Raw genomic sequence first — 15,173 nt, 5'->3', positions numbered from 1 at the left:
CCTCACTGGCTTCCCCTGTCTAGGGTATCAAGCACAACTTGTTAATCTTTAAAGGACATCACAGTTTAATCTCCCGGCTATATTAAACTTTTTATAGTCTATTTACATGTCAACCCCCATTTCCCCTCTGCCAATAATGCCAGACTTAATCACTCATTTGTTAAATTTTCAAATTGTCTTGTTTTATCCCATGTTTTAGGATTATTATGACTTTTTTCATATGCTTTACTTGGATCGGAATGTAATTAAAAAACTAACATCATAATTCTGTTTTAACTAATTGTTGTGGTTGATTTAAAATGTTAGCCAATCTAATTTAACTAAGGGTGAATATTTTTTTTTAACTTCAGGAAAACAATCTACTCTCCATTCTGGGGCATGTCTTGCATTTATATATAAATTTTTCATTAGGCTTTTCTCCACTTCTATATTACAGATGGTTTGGCTGCCCTATCATTTTCCATTAGCTCCTTGACCTTGATTGGAATGTTGGCAGCTGTCACGTACACAGTAAGTCTCTATCCCCTTACACACACCTTTAATGCTGCCTTGTATTGCTATTTTGTTGATATTGACTTGCAATTCTCATAAAAAATTAGTCTTAGGTCGAAATACTTTCATATTAAAGGCAAAGCTGGAAGACACTAAGGCATAATAAAAGGTTCTGCTTGTTGTCAAGTTCCTCTACCCTGTAGCTGTGACATTCTATACCTTGGGGGAGGACCCTGTAATCCCCATTATTCCTTACTTATATAAAATTGAGATATTGCGTATAAAGGAGAAAGGTTATGATCTGCTGAAAGTCATTGTTCTATCTAAATATGTATATCATTAATGCATATGAAGTTATGAGATTGTGTTGTATGATTGTCACTAAAACATACTGTAAGTTGGGGAATCAGCCAAATATTAGCTCCCCAGAGAGAACAGCAAGGAAAGTAACAAACACCCGATGGGTGTCGAATAGCCATTGTCCAGCAAGGAAGCTACAATGCAATGACTAACTTGCACAAGGCCTCATCAGGGGAATTGCTCAGTATTGCATGGGGACTCAGTAATGCTCACAAGACATGCCTGGACTTGTGTCCTCTAAGCACATGGGTCTAAGGGTATAAAACAGAACACTGCGGCCCCATGCTTTGCCTTTTCCAAGCAATTCATCTGATCAGGGACTGGATTTCTGGGCTGCAGCTCCCTGGTAACTAGCTGTATTAACATAACTGGCTCAACTGGGTTTGCTCCCATGATTCTTTTCACTTTGGAACCCTGTGAGCTAGCTTAGCTCCTGAAGTTTTTTTTCACATCCACACTGAGGCTATGTCTACAAAAGAAATGCTGCAGCTGCACTTCTGTAGCACTTCAGTGAAGACACTCATTACAGGGAGGGTTCTCCTGTTGCTGTAGTTAATCCACCTCCCTGAGAGACAGTAGCTAGGTTGATGGAAGAGTTTTCTTAGATTGATCTAGCACTGCCTTACTACAGGGAGGAGCAGGTTGCCTTAACTACATTGCTCAGTGGTATGGATTTTTCACATCCCTGAGAGGTTGACCCAGCTACGTCAAACTTTTTAGTGTGGACCTGGCCTGTTTGTTTACCAGTGGCAAGACCACCAGAGCAGCATCATGGAAATCTACAACAGAAATTGATGAGATAAACTCCTCCTTCCAAAGTAAATGTCTGCAGAAGATCTTCAGAGTTCATTGGAAATAATTGCTTGCAACATCAGAAATTCTAAGTAGAACAAGCCAATCTAAAGCATCAAACATAGTAAGAGGACAACAATGGACATATTTAGGACACACTTGTGTTGGTGGCATCTTCCAACTTCAATGGCAAGTTATAATATGTGAAGAGACAAAGTGAGTGGCCTAGAGCAGTGGCTCTCAACCTTTCTAGACTACTGTACCCCTTTCAGGAATCTGATTTGTCTTGTTAACCCCCAAGTTTAATCTCACGTAAAAACTACTTTTTTACAAAATCAGACATAAAAATACAAAAATGTTGCAGCACACTGTTACTGAAAAATTGCTTACTTTCGCAGGAATATAAACGTACTTACATTTCAGTGGATAGTATTTAAGCAGTATAAACAAGCCATTGTCTGTATGAAATTGTAGTTTTTACTGACTTTGCTAGTGCTTTTTCCGTAGCCTGCTGTAAAACTAGGAAAATATCTATATGAGTTGATGTACCTCCTGGAAGACCTCTGTGTACTCCCGGGGTAAATGGACCCCTGGTTGAGAACCACTGTCTTAGAGAAACACTACACAAACAATTTGAGGAAGAAATCTGATATATCAGCATGACACTCAGAAGGCTGAACAGACCATTACAAGACTTAAATAAATGGCAGAAAGTGGTGGGTGCCCTATACACGTCAGGATGCTGGCAGAAAAAGGAAAAAAGGCTGCTTCCACAGAGCAAAGTACATTTATTTAAGGACAAAAGCCTTAGAGAAAATGTATTAATAAAAGGTCTAAACACATACTTAAGCTTACCAGAGGTCCCTCATCTTTCCTATAGAGACCCTGGCAAGTTCCAGTCCTTCAAACCCTCAGTGTGGGATTTTTGTCCCCTGGATTAAAGGCTCATATCACTTTGTTAAATCAGAACGAGGCTCTTGGTCCCCCATCAGTTCAAGGTGGCCTTTTATACCCCAAGTTCTTCCTTTGTCTCCTGGGTCCCTTGCACCTAATCTGAATCAACATATGCAATTCACCCAAGGGGTGGTACTGTTTATCAGTCTGCAGGGTCCCACTGATTTTAGTTTCTAGACAGAGCTCAGTAACACTCCCCAACAAACCAACATACAATCCCTGTCACAGAGATAGAATACATTTATAAAGTGGATAGAGATCTTAATATATGCCTGGGTTCATAATATCTGTCACAAGTGCTAGTTAGCACAAAGTAAAGAATTTACTAATCAAGGAATATTGATCCTTTTTGTCAGTATTTGCCCACTAAAAATATCCTGGCTTTTCTTAATATTTGTGTGTGTGGATTTCTATCCTGCAGTTTGACTGACCACCTGAATCAGTACATTTTTTTTTTTCCTGTGGTAGATTTTAAAAGTTCATTTGTATGTAACATCTACGTTTTAGCCAGCAATTAACACTGTCTTTACAAACTATCCTTCTAATACTTTGATTACCAGCAGAAAATTATGTAACTTTCCATGATTTAATTTATGCTCATTTGGAAATATTGACAATGAACTAAAAGCAGAAGAGAAATGTGGGTGTTTTTACTTCAGTTTGTGTTTTATTACTGGGGTTGGCCTTTGAGAACTTTGTTTGGCACTATTCAATTTCTGTGAACATAATATTCTCCCTCAGTTGAGGAGAGCAATAACAGAGGCATTCCTTGAATTTTTCATCATTTTAAGAACATGACAATTGTGTTGGGTCAGATCAGTGGCCATCTTTTTTTTTTTTTTTTTTTCTAACTGATATTGGCAGTTACTATGTCCTTAGAGATTCAAGAAACCCTAATGTGGATAATTATGGATTAACCTGCCCATAGGGAAAGAGTCTTCCTAACCTCCATCAAGTGTTGGCCTATATTCTAAAGTACTTCATTCCTTACATATTTTATCTTATAATGTAACTGTGGAAGTAAATATTTACAAAATTACACTTTAATACAACAGTTACAGCATTGTACAAATTGAGAACAGTATTCAAGAAAATATAAATATTTTTACATGGTGCATATACCAATACAGAAAAAAGGGTAGAGGGTTTCTGTTTCTACCATTTCATCTGCTTTAAACTTGACTCTTATAAGTGCCCTAAAATCCAAAGAGTTACTTGTACTGCTTTTAAATTCGATGTGCATAGTGCTGGGCGGTGTTAGTGATCAAAATTTAGTCCAAGAGATTCCCAAGTCACAGCCTCTTCCCATCCCAAATGATTTCTTTCTGCTCTCTGCTGCCTTGTACTGTTAAACTAAGAGGTGATAATAACTGGATGAATGAGTGCTCCTGATGGCTGTGAATCCACTCTTGAATTAACATGGGTAGTGGCTTGTGATTAACTTCTCCTTAAGACAAAAAGTGTTTTGGATTGAGTGGCTGGATTTTAAGGGGAAAGTTAATTATTTGGGGAAAAATTAGAAATAGGAACCCTTCCCACTCTCACCCCCCCCCAAAAAAAATTAGGGAACAGAGCAGTAGGGAATAGGGGCAACACAGTTTGGGGTGATGTCAAGGTTCCTCCCCCACGCTGAACTCTAGGGTACAGATGTGGGGACCTACATGAAAAACCTCCTAAGCTTATCTTTACCAGCTTAGGTCAAAACTTCCCCAAGGTACAAAATATTCCACCCTTTGTCCTTGGATTGGCCGCTACCACCACCAAACAAATACTGGTTACTGGGGAAGAGCTGTTTGGATGCGTCTTTCCCCCCCAAAATACTTCCCAAAACCTTGCACCCCACTTCCTGGACAAGGTTTGGTAAAAAGCCTCACCAATTTGCCTAGGTGACTACAGACCCAGACCCTTGGATCTTAAGAACAATTAACAATCCTCCCAACACTTGCACCCCCCTTTCCTGGGAAATGTTGGATAAAAAGCCTCACCAATTTGCATAGGTGACCACAGACCCAAACCCTTGGATCTGAGAACAATGAAAAAGCATTCTGTTTTCTTACAAGAAGACTTTTAATAGAAATAGAAGTAAATAGAAATAAAGAAATCCCCCCTGTAAAATCAGGATGGTAGATACCTTACAGGGTAATTAGATTCAAAAACATAGAGAACCCCTCTAGGCAAAACCTTAAGTTACAAAAAAGATACACAGACAGAAATAGTTATTCTATTCAGCACAATTCTTTTCTCAGCCATTTAAAGAAATCATAATCTAACACGTACCTAGCTAGATTACTTACTAAAAGTTCTAAGACTCCATTCCTGGTCTATCCCCGGCCAAGACAGAATATTGACAGACACACAGACCCTTTGTTTCTTTCCCTCCTCCCAGCTTTTGAAAGTATCTTGTCTCCTCATTGGTCATTTTGGTCAGGTGCCAGCGAGGTTACCTTTAGCTTCTTAACCCTTTACAGGTGAGAGGAGCTTTCCCCTGGCCAGGAGGGATTTCAAAGGGGTTTACCCTTCCCTTTATATTTATGACAGGTGAAATGAGGAGTGGGGGCTTATGGAAAGGGTAATAAAGAGGTTGAATGGTAGGTGAGGCTCACAGCATGGGGACTCAAGTTAAGGGGCATGGCAACCCAACCTCCTGCACCCACCTAAGTAATGGGGTTGGGTGTGTGTGTTGGGGGGAAATAGACAGGTGACTACTTCCTGGGTGGGGAGAGTATTAGTGGTAGGAGAAGTGCGGGATTAGGGGAGAAAGGTTTGTCACTGCAGCAAGATGGGGGGGATTATGAGGTGGATACATAGTGATGGTTGGGAGGGGAGAGAGATTGGGGGTCTAGAGTGGTAGGACAGTGGAAAGAGGGATGTGGGGATGAGTTGCCAGGGGACTGAGAGAGAATAGGGGTCAGGGCCCCTGTTAGCCCCACGTTCTCACTTCCTTTTGTGTGTGCTCATTCTGGGGGAATCTTACCCCTATAGGGGTCTGAGCCCATTTCATTGCCCCTTGTGTGTGTGCACTAGGGTCATCCCCCAGCTCATGCCCATGTACAGAGATTGGAACCCCTCCCTACTTGCCTCATATGAGCTGTGTTCTGGGAGGAACTTGCTTTTTTCTGAGTATCTGAGATTCCCTCCCTGCCCTCCAGGTGAGCCAGGATCTGGGGAAATCCTGCCTCTTTGGGTAGGGCATATCACATTCTGTAAAGCACTCAGAAGGGGGATGGAAACCCACTGAGATGAATGGAGCAGTTAACACATCTCAGAGCTTTTGTTTCAGGTCTCTATGGGGTATTCTCATTCAGCTGGGAACATTAACAGACTCTTAGGAAAAGAAATAGACAATTATATTATTATGCTATATAAATCCATGGTGTGCCCACACCTTGAATACTAAGTGCAGTTCTGGTCACCCCAATCTTAAAAAAAAATGTATTAGAATTTGAAAGGGGACAGAGAAGGCCAAAAAAAGCTATTAGAGGTTTGGAACAACTTCTATATGAGGACAGACTAAAAAGACTAGGGACTGCTCAGCTTGGAAAAGAGGTGAATGAGGACAGGATATGTTAGAGGTCTATAAAATAATGGTGTGGAGATAGTAAATAAGGAAGTGTTATACTCCTTGACATAACACAAGAACCAGGGTTCACTCAATGAAATTAATAGGCAATAAAGCAAAAAAAAAAAAAAAAAAAGAAATAATTCTTCATACAACTCAGTCAACCTATGTAGTTCATTGCTGGGATGTTGTGAAGGTTAAAAGTATAACTGGATTAAAAAAAGAAATAAGTCCATGGAGGATAGGTCTTTCAGTGACTGTGGCCAAGATGGTCTGGGATGCAACCCCATGATCTAGGTGTCTCTCAACCTCTCTGACTGCTAGAAGCTAAGACTGGATGACAGTGATAGGTCACTCGATAAATTGCCCTGTTCTGTTCTTTTCCTCTGAGGCATCTGGCACCGGCCACTATTGGGAGACAAGATACTGGGCTAAATGGACCACTGATCTGACCCAGTATGACCATTCTTATGATTTTTGTCACATTGACATGAATAGGCCACTTCACACCTTTCAGGGCCTCCTATGCTACAGATGGCTCCTCTACATATTCTTTTCCATCTGTTGTCCCTCTATCCTTCCTCTATAAAAGACAACATAGACTCATAGTTTTTAGGGTCAGAAATGACCATCATGCTCATCTAGTTTATCCTTCTGTACGTTGCAGGCCACAGAACGTCACCCATCCATTACTGTAATAAACCCCTAACCCCTGGTTAAATCATGATTTGAGGACTTCAGTTATTCAAAGACTTCAAGTTACAGAGAATCCCCCATTTATACTAGTTTAAACCTGCAAGTGACCCGTGACCCATGCTGCAGAGGAAGGCAAAAAAACGATAGGGTCTCTACCACTCTGACCCAGGGGAAAATTCCTTCCCAGTCCCAAATATGGCAAGACCCTCCAACCAGACGTCTGGGAAAGAATTTTCTATCGTAACTCAGAGCCCTACCCAACTAGTGTCTCATCACCAGCTATTGGAGATATTTGCTGCTAATAGTTGCAGGCATTTCTAAATGCTCTATGCAAGAATGCAGATTTTAGATTTTCTTGAAATTTGGTATGCTTTGTTGGGAGTGCAAAGTAGAGTTAGTGACCCACATTTGGGATCATTTGTGCCAGGGATTCCAGAGATAGGAGCCCTGCAAAAAATCTGTTTCTCAAAAAGTTTCTAGGTGACTTTTCTTTCTACACAGAGCTAGTGCTCTAGCTATTGCTGTGATGCAGGCCAAAATGGTCTCAATCTCAGTTTTTACCCAAGGTAGTACATGGCACCCAGTAGCTCTTTGGGGGATTTAAACTGTGAATGGTATCTGAGAATATGTTCACTTCTTTGCCTCTGTAGATGTGCACTCTGGGAGTGCATGCACCAATAAAGAAAACCATGAGAAGGTTTCTGTGCAGCCACTTTATGCTTGGGTTGGTAGTTTGAGGGAATGTCATGCCATTACCCCAGTGAACATTCCGCCACTGAAGTTTCTAAACCTAAACCTAAGTCTAAACCTTTGTGCATGCATGTATGTGTAAGTAACTTAAGTTGCTTGCTACAAATTCTGTTAAATATAAGGTGTTTTTATTTTATGGGGGAGGGGGACTTACATAGCAGAATAGTCAATTAGTCAATAATCAATAGCCAGTCTAACCACAATTTTTGTTGTATCAAGTAGGAAGAAACCAGAGGTGGGCAGGGGAGTGCATGTGGTTTGGACAGGGAGAATGGTGGGTCAATGAGGACAGGTAGGTAGTAGGTAAGCCTAGGACTGGTTGAGAATCTGTATTTTATCTGGCCTTGGGAGAGTCAAGTGGCTACTTTCTGATCTTAGGGCAGATTATTGTGCTGTTTCCAAAGGCACGCTGTTGAGAGGCTTGGAACTGATATCCCAGAAGCTTAACTGATGGGGGGGAAAATGCATGTGACCAGGGTACTACAGGTGTGGATTCTAGGTTGTTCTTGGCTCACTAGGATGTAAAGGTGTGTCACGGAGCTGTGAGTAGGATACAAGATCTATGTTTTGAATCCTCTTGTGTGAGCAAGGGGAAGAGCTGTATGTCTACCTTTTTTTAGTGTAGAGATGTGTAGGTTATGTCTGTATCAGGGCAAAAGGCTCTTGTTACAAAGGATGTTGTCAGCACTGAAGTGTAAGATGAGCGGATTCTAATGCTTTAATGATAGTTAAGTGAAAGTGTAGGTTGAGATGGTATCTTGTCAGTATAATGGAGTTATACAAGGCTGTGAGGTAGTTTTGATTGTTCATGTGTGGTATTTTTTCTGGGGAATTGGCTAATTGTGTGACTGTACACCAGGATCTGGAGCCTCCTGAATCTTAGTGTCAAGGACCAGTGTGAGTGTGTGCATGTTAAGGCATTGCTTGAAGAGAGTAGAGGGAGAGTGACCTGGACGAATCTCCCCCCCCGCCCCGGCCCCCATTTTGTCCTTTAATTGTAATAGATAGAAGTCTGTAGGTGAGACCATAGGCTCTGATTCTGTGGGTGCTCTAGGGCTGGCAGCCTTGCAGATGAGCGCTGCACCCTTCCCCCAGCACCTCCGGCCCGCTGCTGGCCGCACTGATCAACTCCTCCCCTCCCACTTCAGCGCCTCCTGCCCACCGCACCACCATCTGTTTAGCAGTGTGCAAGAGGCACTGAGGGGGAGGAGTAAGGGCGGGGCACGCTTGGTAACAGGGCGGAAAGGGGCAGGAAGAGACGGAGTGGGGATCAAGGATCCCCTGGCACATTATAAAGTCAGCACCTCTGCATGAGACTGAATGGATTGTAAAAGGGAGTGAAGAGCTTGCACATTTCAGCAACTGTGGGATTGGCAGAATAAAGGTGTGCGTGTTAATGAGGCATATTGGAGTATTGTTAAAGGAAGGGAGAGTTAAGGTTGCATGGGCAACCTTAAGTTTGCATTTCTTAGTTTTCAGAAATTTGACTTTTGCTCAACTCAGTATTCTGCAAGGGGATGACCTACCACCAAGCAACCCGAACTCTGCAATATAGCTTTTTTGCCAATGAATATAAAGGAGTCACTCCCTCTTCCCTCAGTTTTTTTCACTGCTGCCACAGAAAGTAAAATGAACTCGCCTTCATGTCCTCAAGCTGGCTTTCCCTTCATCTAGCCTAATCTTTCCTTTTTAAGTAGTTAGCTTTCAGTATACTGTAGGTTAGTTTAGTGTCCTGAGGCGGCAGCACAAGAAGAAAAGCAACAGGAGAGTCTTTTAGGAGGTACTACTGGCTGAGATCATGTGATCGCACAGTGAAAAATAGAAAAGCATCTCTGAGGATCTGAGCCATTACCTTCTCCCTAGTGTTATCCGTCCTCATCTTTATCAACACAAAGGTGGTTCTGCTACATTTCTTTCCACTTCCAAAGACAGCCTCCCTTGCCTGACTAAGGGATGCAGTGCAGAGGCAATATTAGTCACCTCCTAAACTTTCTACTGGCAAATGATCTCCGCAGTACAGGAGCAGGATTCCTCTCCACTCATCCACACAAACGTCAATTTGCTTCCAAATAGCAGTTTTTTGACACTGCTGTCGAGGTATGTGCCATAATTCCAGTTCTTCATCCCTTTTGAAATTTAGAAGAAGGAATAAACTTCTGAACCAGCCTCCCAATAGCAGTAGTGAGGGCAAATAACCTAATTATTTAAAGATGCAGCTTGATAAATTTAAGTGGGGTTGTATGGCGGGGTTGCCTGTGGTGACTGGACTTGGAAGCCCAGGGTGTCTCTTCTGGTCCTCTGTCTCTCTTTTTAAATCTCAGGCTTCGGGGCTTCAGCCTATAGGGGCCAGGAAGAAATTTTCCCCCATCCTGCCCCAGTGAATGCTGTGTTTTCTGCTTCATCTGAAGCATCCAAGAGGGTCATGCCTGGAGATGGACACCAGATTTGGTAAGCTGGAACTCTGAGGCAGTAAGGAGAATTTTTCTCAATGCTTGGCTGTTTTGTCTTGCTCACATGCTCAGGATCAAACTGATTGCCATATTCAGGGTCAGGAAGGAATTTTCCCCAGGTTAGATTGGCTGGGACTTTGAGGTTTTTTAGCCTTCCTTTGCCATTTGGAATACAGACTGCTTGCTAGGATTATCTGGGTATATATATCTCACTAAATCAATTCCCTGCCACTACAGGGTCCTCAGGCATTGGTGCATGTTGGCTCATCCTGTTCTTTATCCTTGGCACACAATAGTTTAGACCCCCCTGAGTGCTATATTACTTCACTCTAATCTAGAATATTGGACTGAATATGGCAGTAACTGAGTGCAATTTAATGGCCTATAATGTGCAGGAGGTCAGAATAGATCTAGTCGTTTCTTCTAGCCTTCAACTCTGACTGTGAGACCTCCTCTCTTTCTTCTGTAGTGCTTGGTGGATGGTTACTTTCATGGGCTAGGTACTGGATGCCATCTGCGATGGATAGTCTATCCATTTCTGCACTAGGCCACCTCACCATCCTCCTCCTCCTAGGATCTATCTCTTAAAAATGCTATTAGAAGTGGATTCCTTTCTCAAGAAAGTAATCATAAAGGATGCTCCAAGGCAGCACTAAGGGCTAGGCTTTCATTTCCTGATGCCTAAGAAGAGCAACTGTCTCAGACCCCTCCTGGAATTCAAAACCTCAATAGGTACATAAGAAGTCAAATTCATGATGCTTACTCTGGGAGACTGTCCCTTCCTTCCATGGCATCTGTTATACAAGTGGTCAGATTAGATAATCAGTGGTCCCTTCTGGCCTTGTAAACTAATATGTTATCCCAGGGAGATCGGTATGCAGTTTAAAGGATGCTTGCTTTTATGTGGCATCAAAGTACTTTATGTTCTTTTTGGGCAAAAGACCCAGTCAAAGTCTGCTTCCTTTTGGCTAGTCAATAGGCTCCCGGAATCTTCACCAAGTGCCTCACTCTGGTTGCCGCACACTTCAGATGTCTACACATACCTGGATGACCAGCTTCTATGAATGAACTCTCAAAAGGACCGCTGCAGTGATCTGTTGCTTGTGCAGCTTCTCCAGATTTTGGACTGTTAATCAGCTGGGAGAAATCCACTCTTCAACTGTCTTAAAGGTTCATCTTCATCGGCATGGTTCTGGATTGCATTCAGGTCAGAGCCTTTCTTCCAGAATAGAGGTTTGAAAATTTTGGGCTCCCTGATTACTCTCTGGAAAAAATCTGTACAGACCATGCATTTTTTTCTATGGCAGTTAGGCCTAATGGCCTCTGACCTATATCACAGTCTATTTCAGCACAGTGACAGATGACTACACACAGAACATTCACAATCAAACGAGACTGACCATCCCTCTTCAAGTGCTCCAACTGCTTTGCTGATGGGAAAACTGGGACATTCTCATCCAGAGGGATATGCCCTTTTACTCTCCCTCCATTACCATCCCAATCAACACCGTTGCCTCCAATCTGGGTTGGTGTGCATTCTCTAGGCCACCAAGTACATGGCCTCTGGAACTCCTAGTAGTCTAGATTTCTTATCAACATACTGCATCTTATGGCAGGACCGTGGGTCCTCAATGTCTTTTTGCTTGGTCCTGCAGCATCATGTAGTACGGGTGTTCACAGACAACGTTGTGGCCAGCTGAGAGAGCTCGGAACACACACTCCTATCTGTGAAAGTGAAGAAACTATGGATGTGCATCCCAAATTAAATCCATGTAGTAGCTCTTCACCTTGCTGAAGAGAAAAACATGGAGGCAGACCTGCTTGTGAAGTTGGTCTCAGGATCAACATGAGGGTCTTTTGAAAGCCAGCTGTGGCCAGAGAACCATTTTCCTGATGAGGCCATCCAATAACTGACTTTTTTGTGTCTCTGATCAAAACTCTAAATTTCCAGTTTTGCAGCATGTCTGGACAAAGATTTGTTCTCAGATGTTTTTGAGGGACTGGAGCCAACATCTTGTTTGTGCCCTTTGTCTCATTCCCATGATACCTAGTCATAATGAAGTTCAGCTGAACAGAGCCAACATTGTACTGTAGTCCCAGTGTGGCCATGTCAGTACTGGTATCCAGAGCTCTTGCAGCTGCACTGGGTCTGCTACGTTTATCTCCAGATCTAATGCCTCAAGAGCAAGGGAGGGTTCTGTGTCCCAAACCAGAGATCCTCCACCTTGCATCGTGCTGGGGTTCCCTCTAAGATCTTCTCCAGTCTGCTGATTCAGAACACTTCCTAAAACTAGACAAGAACACTTCATCCTCCAGTTCTCAGGGATCCAAAAAACTCAGTTCAGTTCCAGATTTTGTCACTTGGCTATCTTTATTTGGCATACAGTAAAGCTACGCTGAGTTGATCTGATTCAAGGATAGGGAGTGGGTATTGAAGACAGGGGGAGGCTCTGCCCTCAGGTCCCTTGCTCTGTCCCATGCTCTGCCCTCAGGTCCCTTCCTGCTTCCCAGGTTGTGCTGCGGGGGGGGGCTATTACACCCCTCCCCACCCTGTTGCAAGGACCCCAGGCTGGCGCTGGGGGACTAATGGGGACAAGCCTGCGCTCTGGGGCTGGGTGGAGGGAGGCCACACAGCTCACCTGGTGCGGTTGGGGGGCTTGTCACCCGCCTGGGGCTGGGGGTGGGGTGGCGCTGTCTGCTCACCTGCTTGGTGTTCCAGGGCTGGGGGCGCTCGGGTGGCCTGAGGTTGGGGGGGTGGGGGGAGGGCGGAAGGGGGCTGGCAGCCGGGAGGGGTTGGGACTCTGGGCTCCAGCAGGAGGTGCAGGGCTTCGGGCAGAAGGGGTGGTCAGGGCTGGGGGCTAGCCTCCCTGAGCCTGGAGTTCAGCTGCTGCCCATGGTGGGTAGGTATATGGTGTACCACACACCCAAAGTTACAGAGCAAACCTCCTTCCTTTGTACAAATTTACAAATTACATGGCATCACACTTTTTGGGATTGGTTTGGTTACTTTGTAGGAAACCGTCCCTGTACAGCATGCTGTGTCTGTGTATTGTCCAAGCTGGACCTACTCTTTACTTCATCTCTACATTCCTAATTTATCTTGTCCATTGTTATCTTGTTTGTAGTAAATGGTTCCCTGGGTGTTCTCCCTCTTATCTGGCTCAGACATTGTCTTTTTAGCCTACTGACCTATTTACTTATCTTATTTAGCAGGAATGTTCTGTTTTCAGCCTAATGATCAGTTTTCCTCCCTAATTCTATACTACAAGAAATGAGGCCTCCCTCTATGTGTTAATTACTTGTGCCAGGCCAGGTCTGAGCTACAAAACGGTTGATGTGGAATTTTTTTTCTGCTTTCTGAAAGCTAGTGCAATCAAGGAAAGGCTCCACCCTGAAATGCTATAAACAAAAATCTTTTTATTATGTGGGCCTCTAGTAAGACTCCTTCACCCTGAACTGTGGTACCTGCAGTGGTAAAATATATTTTACACCTAAGTCTCAGAGCTTAGGTATTACCTTCTTAAAGGTCCATATGGCAGTAATATCTGCTCATGACAAAACAATCTTCTCTGTTCCTGCAGTCTCTAATTTCCTCAAGAGTATGGTAAATTCAGGTGCCCCGTTAGGGAGCCCATGTCTTTATGAGCTCTAAATCTTTTCCTAATGGATCCAGTGAACTCTTCTTATGACCACCTTGTTCATCCTCTCTCGAGTATCTATCAATCAAAATGGCTTTACTGACAGCAGTGATGTATTCTAGGAGGGTGAGTTTACTTTTCTGATGACCACCACACCTTATGGTGTTGTCCACATGCACAAAATCACTATTAGGCCCAATCCCACCTTCTTGCCAAAGGTGATGTCAGATTTCTAACTGTCTCAGTGTCTGTCTTTCCCCAAAATCCCATTCCCACAGGTAAAACTTGTTTCTGCACCCCAGAAAAAAGAGGGCTCTCTGTTTTTACTTGGAAAGCACCAAGCCATTCAGAAAATCCAGTCACGTGTTCGTAGCATATTGGAGGAAATGCCAGGGAAAATTCATTACCAAGCAATATTTCATATTGGATTACGAGATGTATGCAACGTTGCTGCTACTAGGAAATAAACGTCTCTTGTTTTAAAGGCTCACTCAACAAGAGCCGTGGCAAGCATTGTGGTATGCCGAGGCATACTCCCCTGATGGGGATTTGCAGACCATCCTCTTGGACTTCAGTGCACACAGTCACCAAGCACTGCTCTTTGGACTTGACTTTATGCGCTGACAGAGTGCAGGAGACAGGCGCTATATTTCATATTTAGGTGAGGGCACTTCGCCCCCTGTCAACTTGATGGAGCATGCTTCCTAATCTCCCACAAAGTGGAAATATGCAGAGGAACTCCACGATTGTGTACATGTAACTATACTATGAGAGTTCTGTGTATTCATCCTACCTGCCTTCCTTCCCCACTTCTTTGGAGTCCTGTAGAATATCAGGACTCTGTGAGTTTGTGTGTATGTGTATGCACTCCCTTACATAGAATAAAGCAATGACGTTACCCTTACATGAAACTTCTCATGCAGTACCCCCCGGTCCCAACAGACATGATGCCAGGGACGCCATATCTCACAAGTGGAAATAAAATGGTGACTTTCAAAAAACAAATGTTTCTGGTAAGTAACACGTGTTGTAAATGTAACAGAGGTTAAGGCACAAAATGAGTTACACCTAGCAAGTGGCATGAAAGGTAATGAGCTTCTTTAAATACATTATCAGTAAGAGAAAGATGAAAAGTGTACTTATCAGGGAAGGAGAGCTAATTGATATCAAGGAGGATGAAGTGCTTAAAACTTATTTTGCTTCAGTCTTCTTAGTCTTCGCTAAAAAGGTTAATGATGAATATTAACAAGAGGAAAGAAGCATAAGCCAAAATAGTGAAAGAGCAGGTTAAAGAAAATTGAGACTTACATGAATTCAAGTTGGCAGGGTCTGATAAAATTCATCTGAAGCTGAAGCAAGCTGGGAACTGTTAATTGTCTTTCAGAACTCAGAGATTGGGTGAGGCCCCAGGGGATTGAAGGACAAATATAGTACTTATCTTTAAAAAGAGAATAAAGACAGCGTGGGGAATTAGACCAGTTA

At 43.1% G+C, this 15,173-nt stretch overlaps 1 protein-coding gene across 1 annotated transcript in view; it reads left to right on the top strand.

Annotated features, from left to right (window-relative positions):
- Nucleotides 1-15,173, top strand: part of LMBRD1 (LMBR1 domain containing 1) — a 236,733-nt gene that overhangs the window by 87,485 nt on the left and 134,075 nt on the right. Inside the window, exon 7 of the mRNA XM_073336361.2 lies at nucleotides 437-510. Within this exon, the coding sequence (XP_073192462.1) occupies nucleotides 437-510 (74 nt within the window). The remainder of the gene's footprint in view (nucleotides 1-436; nucleotides 511-15,173) is intronic.

The sequence above is a fragment of the Lepidochelys kempii genome, chromosome 3 (genome assembly GCF_965140285.1).
Source record: "Lepidochelys kempii isolate rLepKem1 chromosome 3, rLepKem1.hap1, whole genome shotgun sequence".
In the NCBI taxonomy this organism is placed as follows: Eukaryota; Metazoa; Chordata; order Testudines; family Cheloniidae; genus Lepidochelys; species Lepidochelys kempii.
The sequence above is the reverse complement of the archived record's forward strand: the minus strand, read 5'-3'. Positions and strand labels throughout refer to the sequence as shown.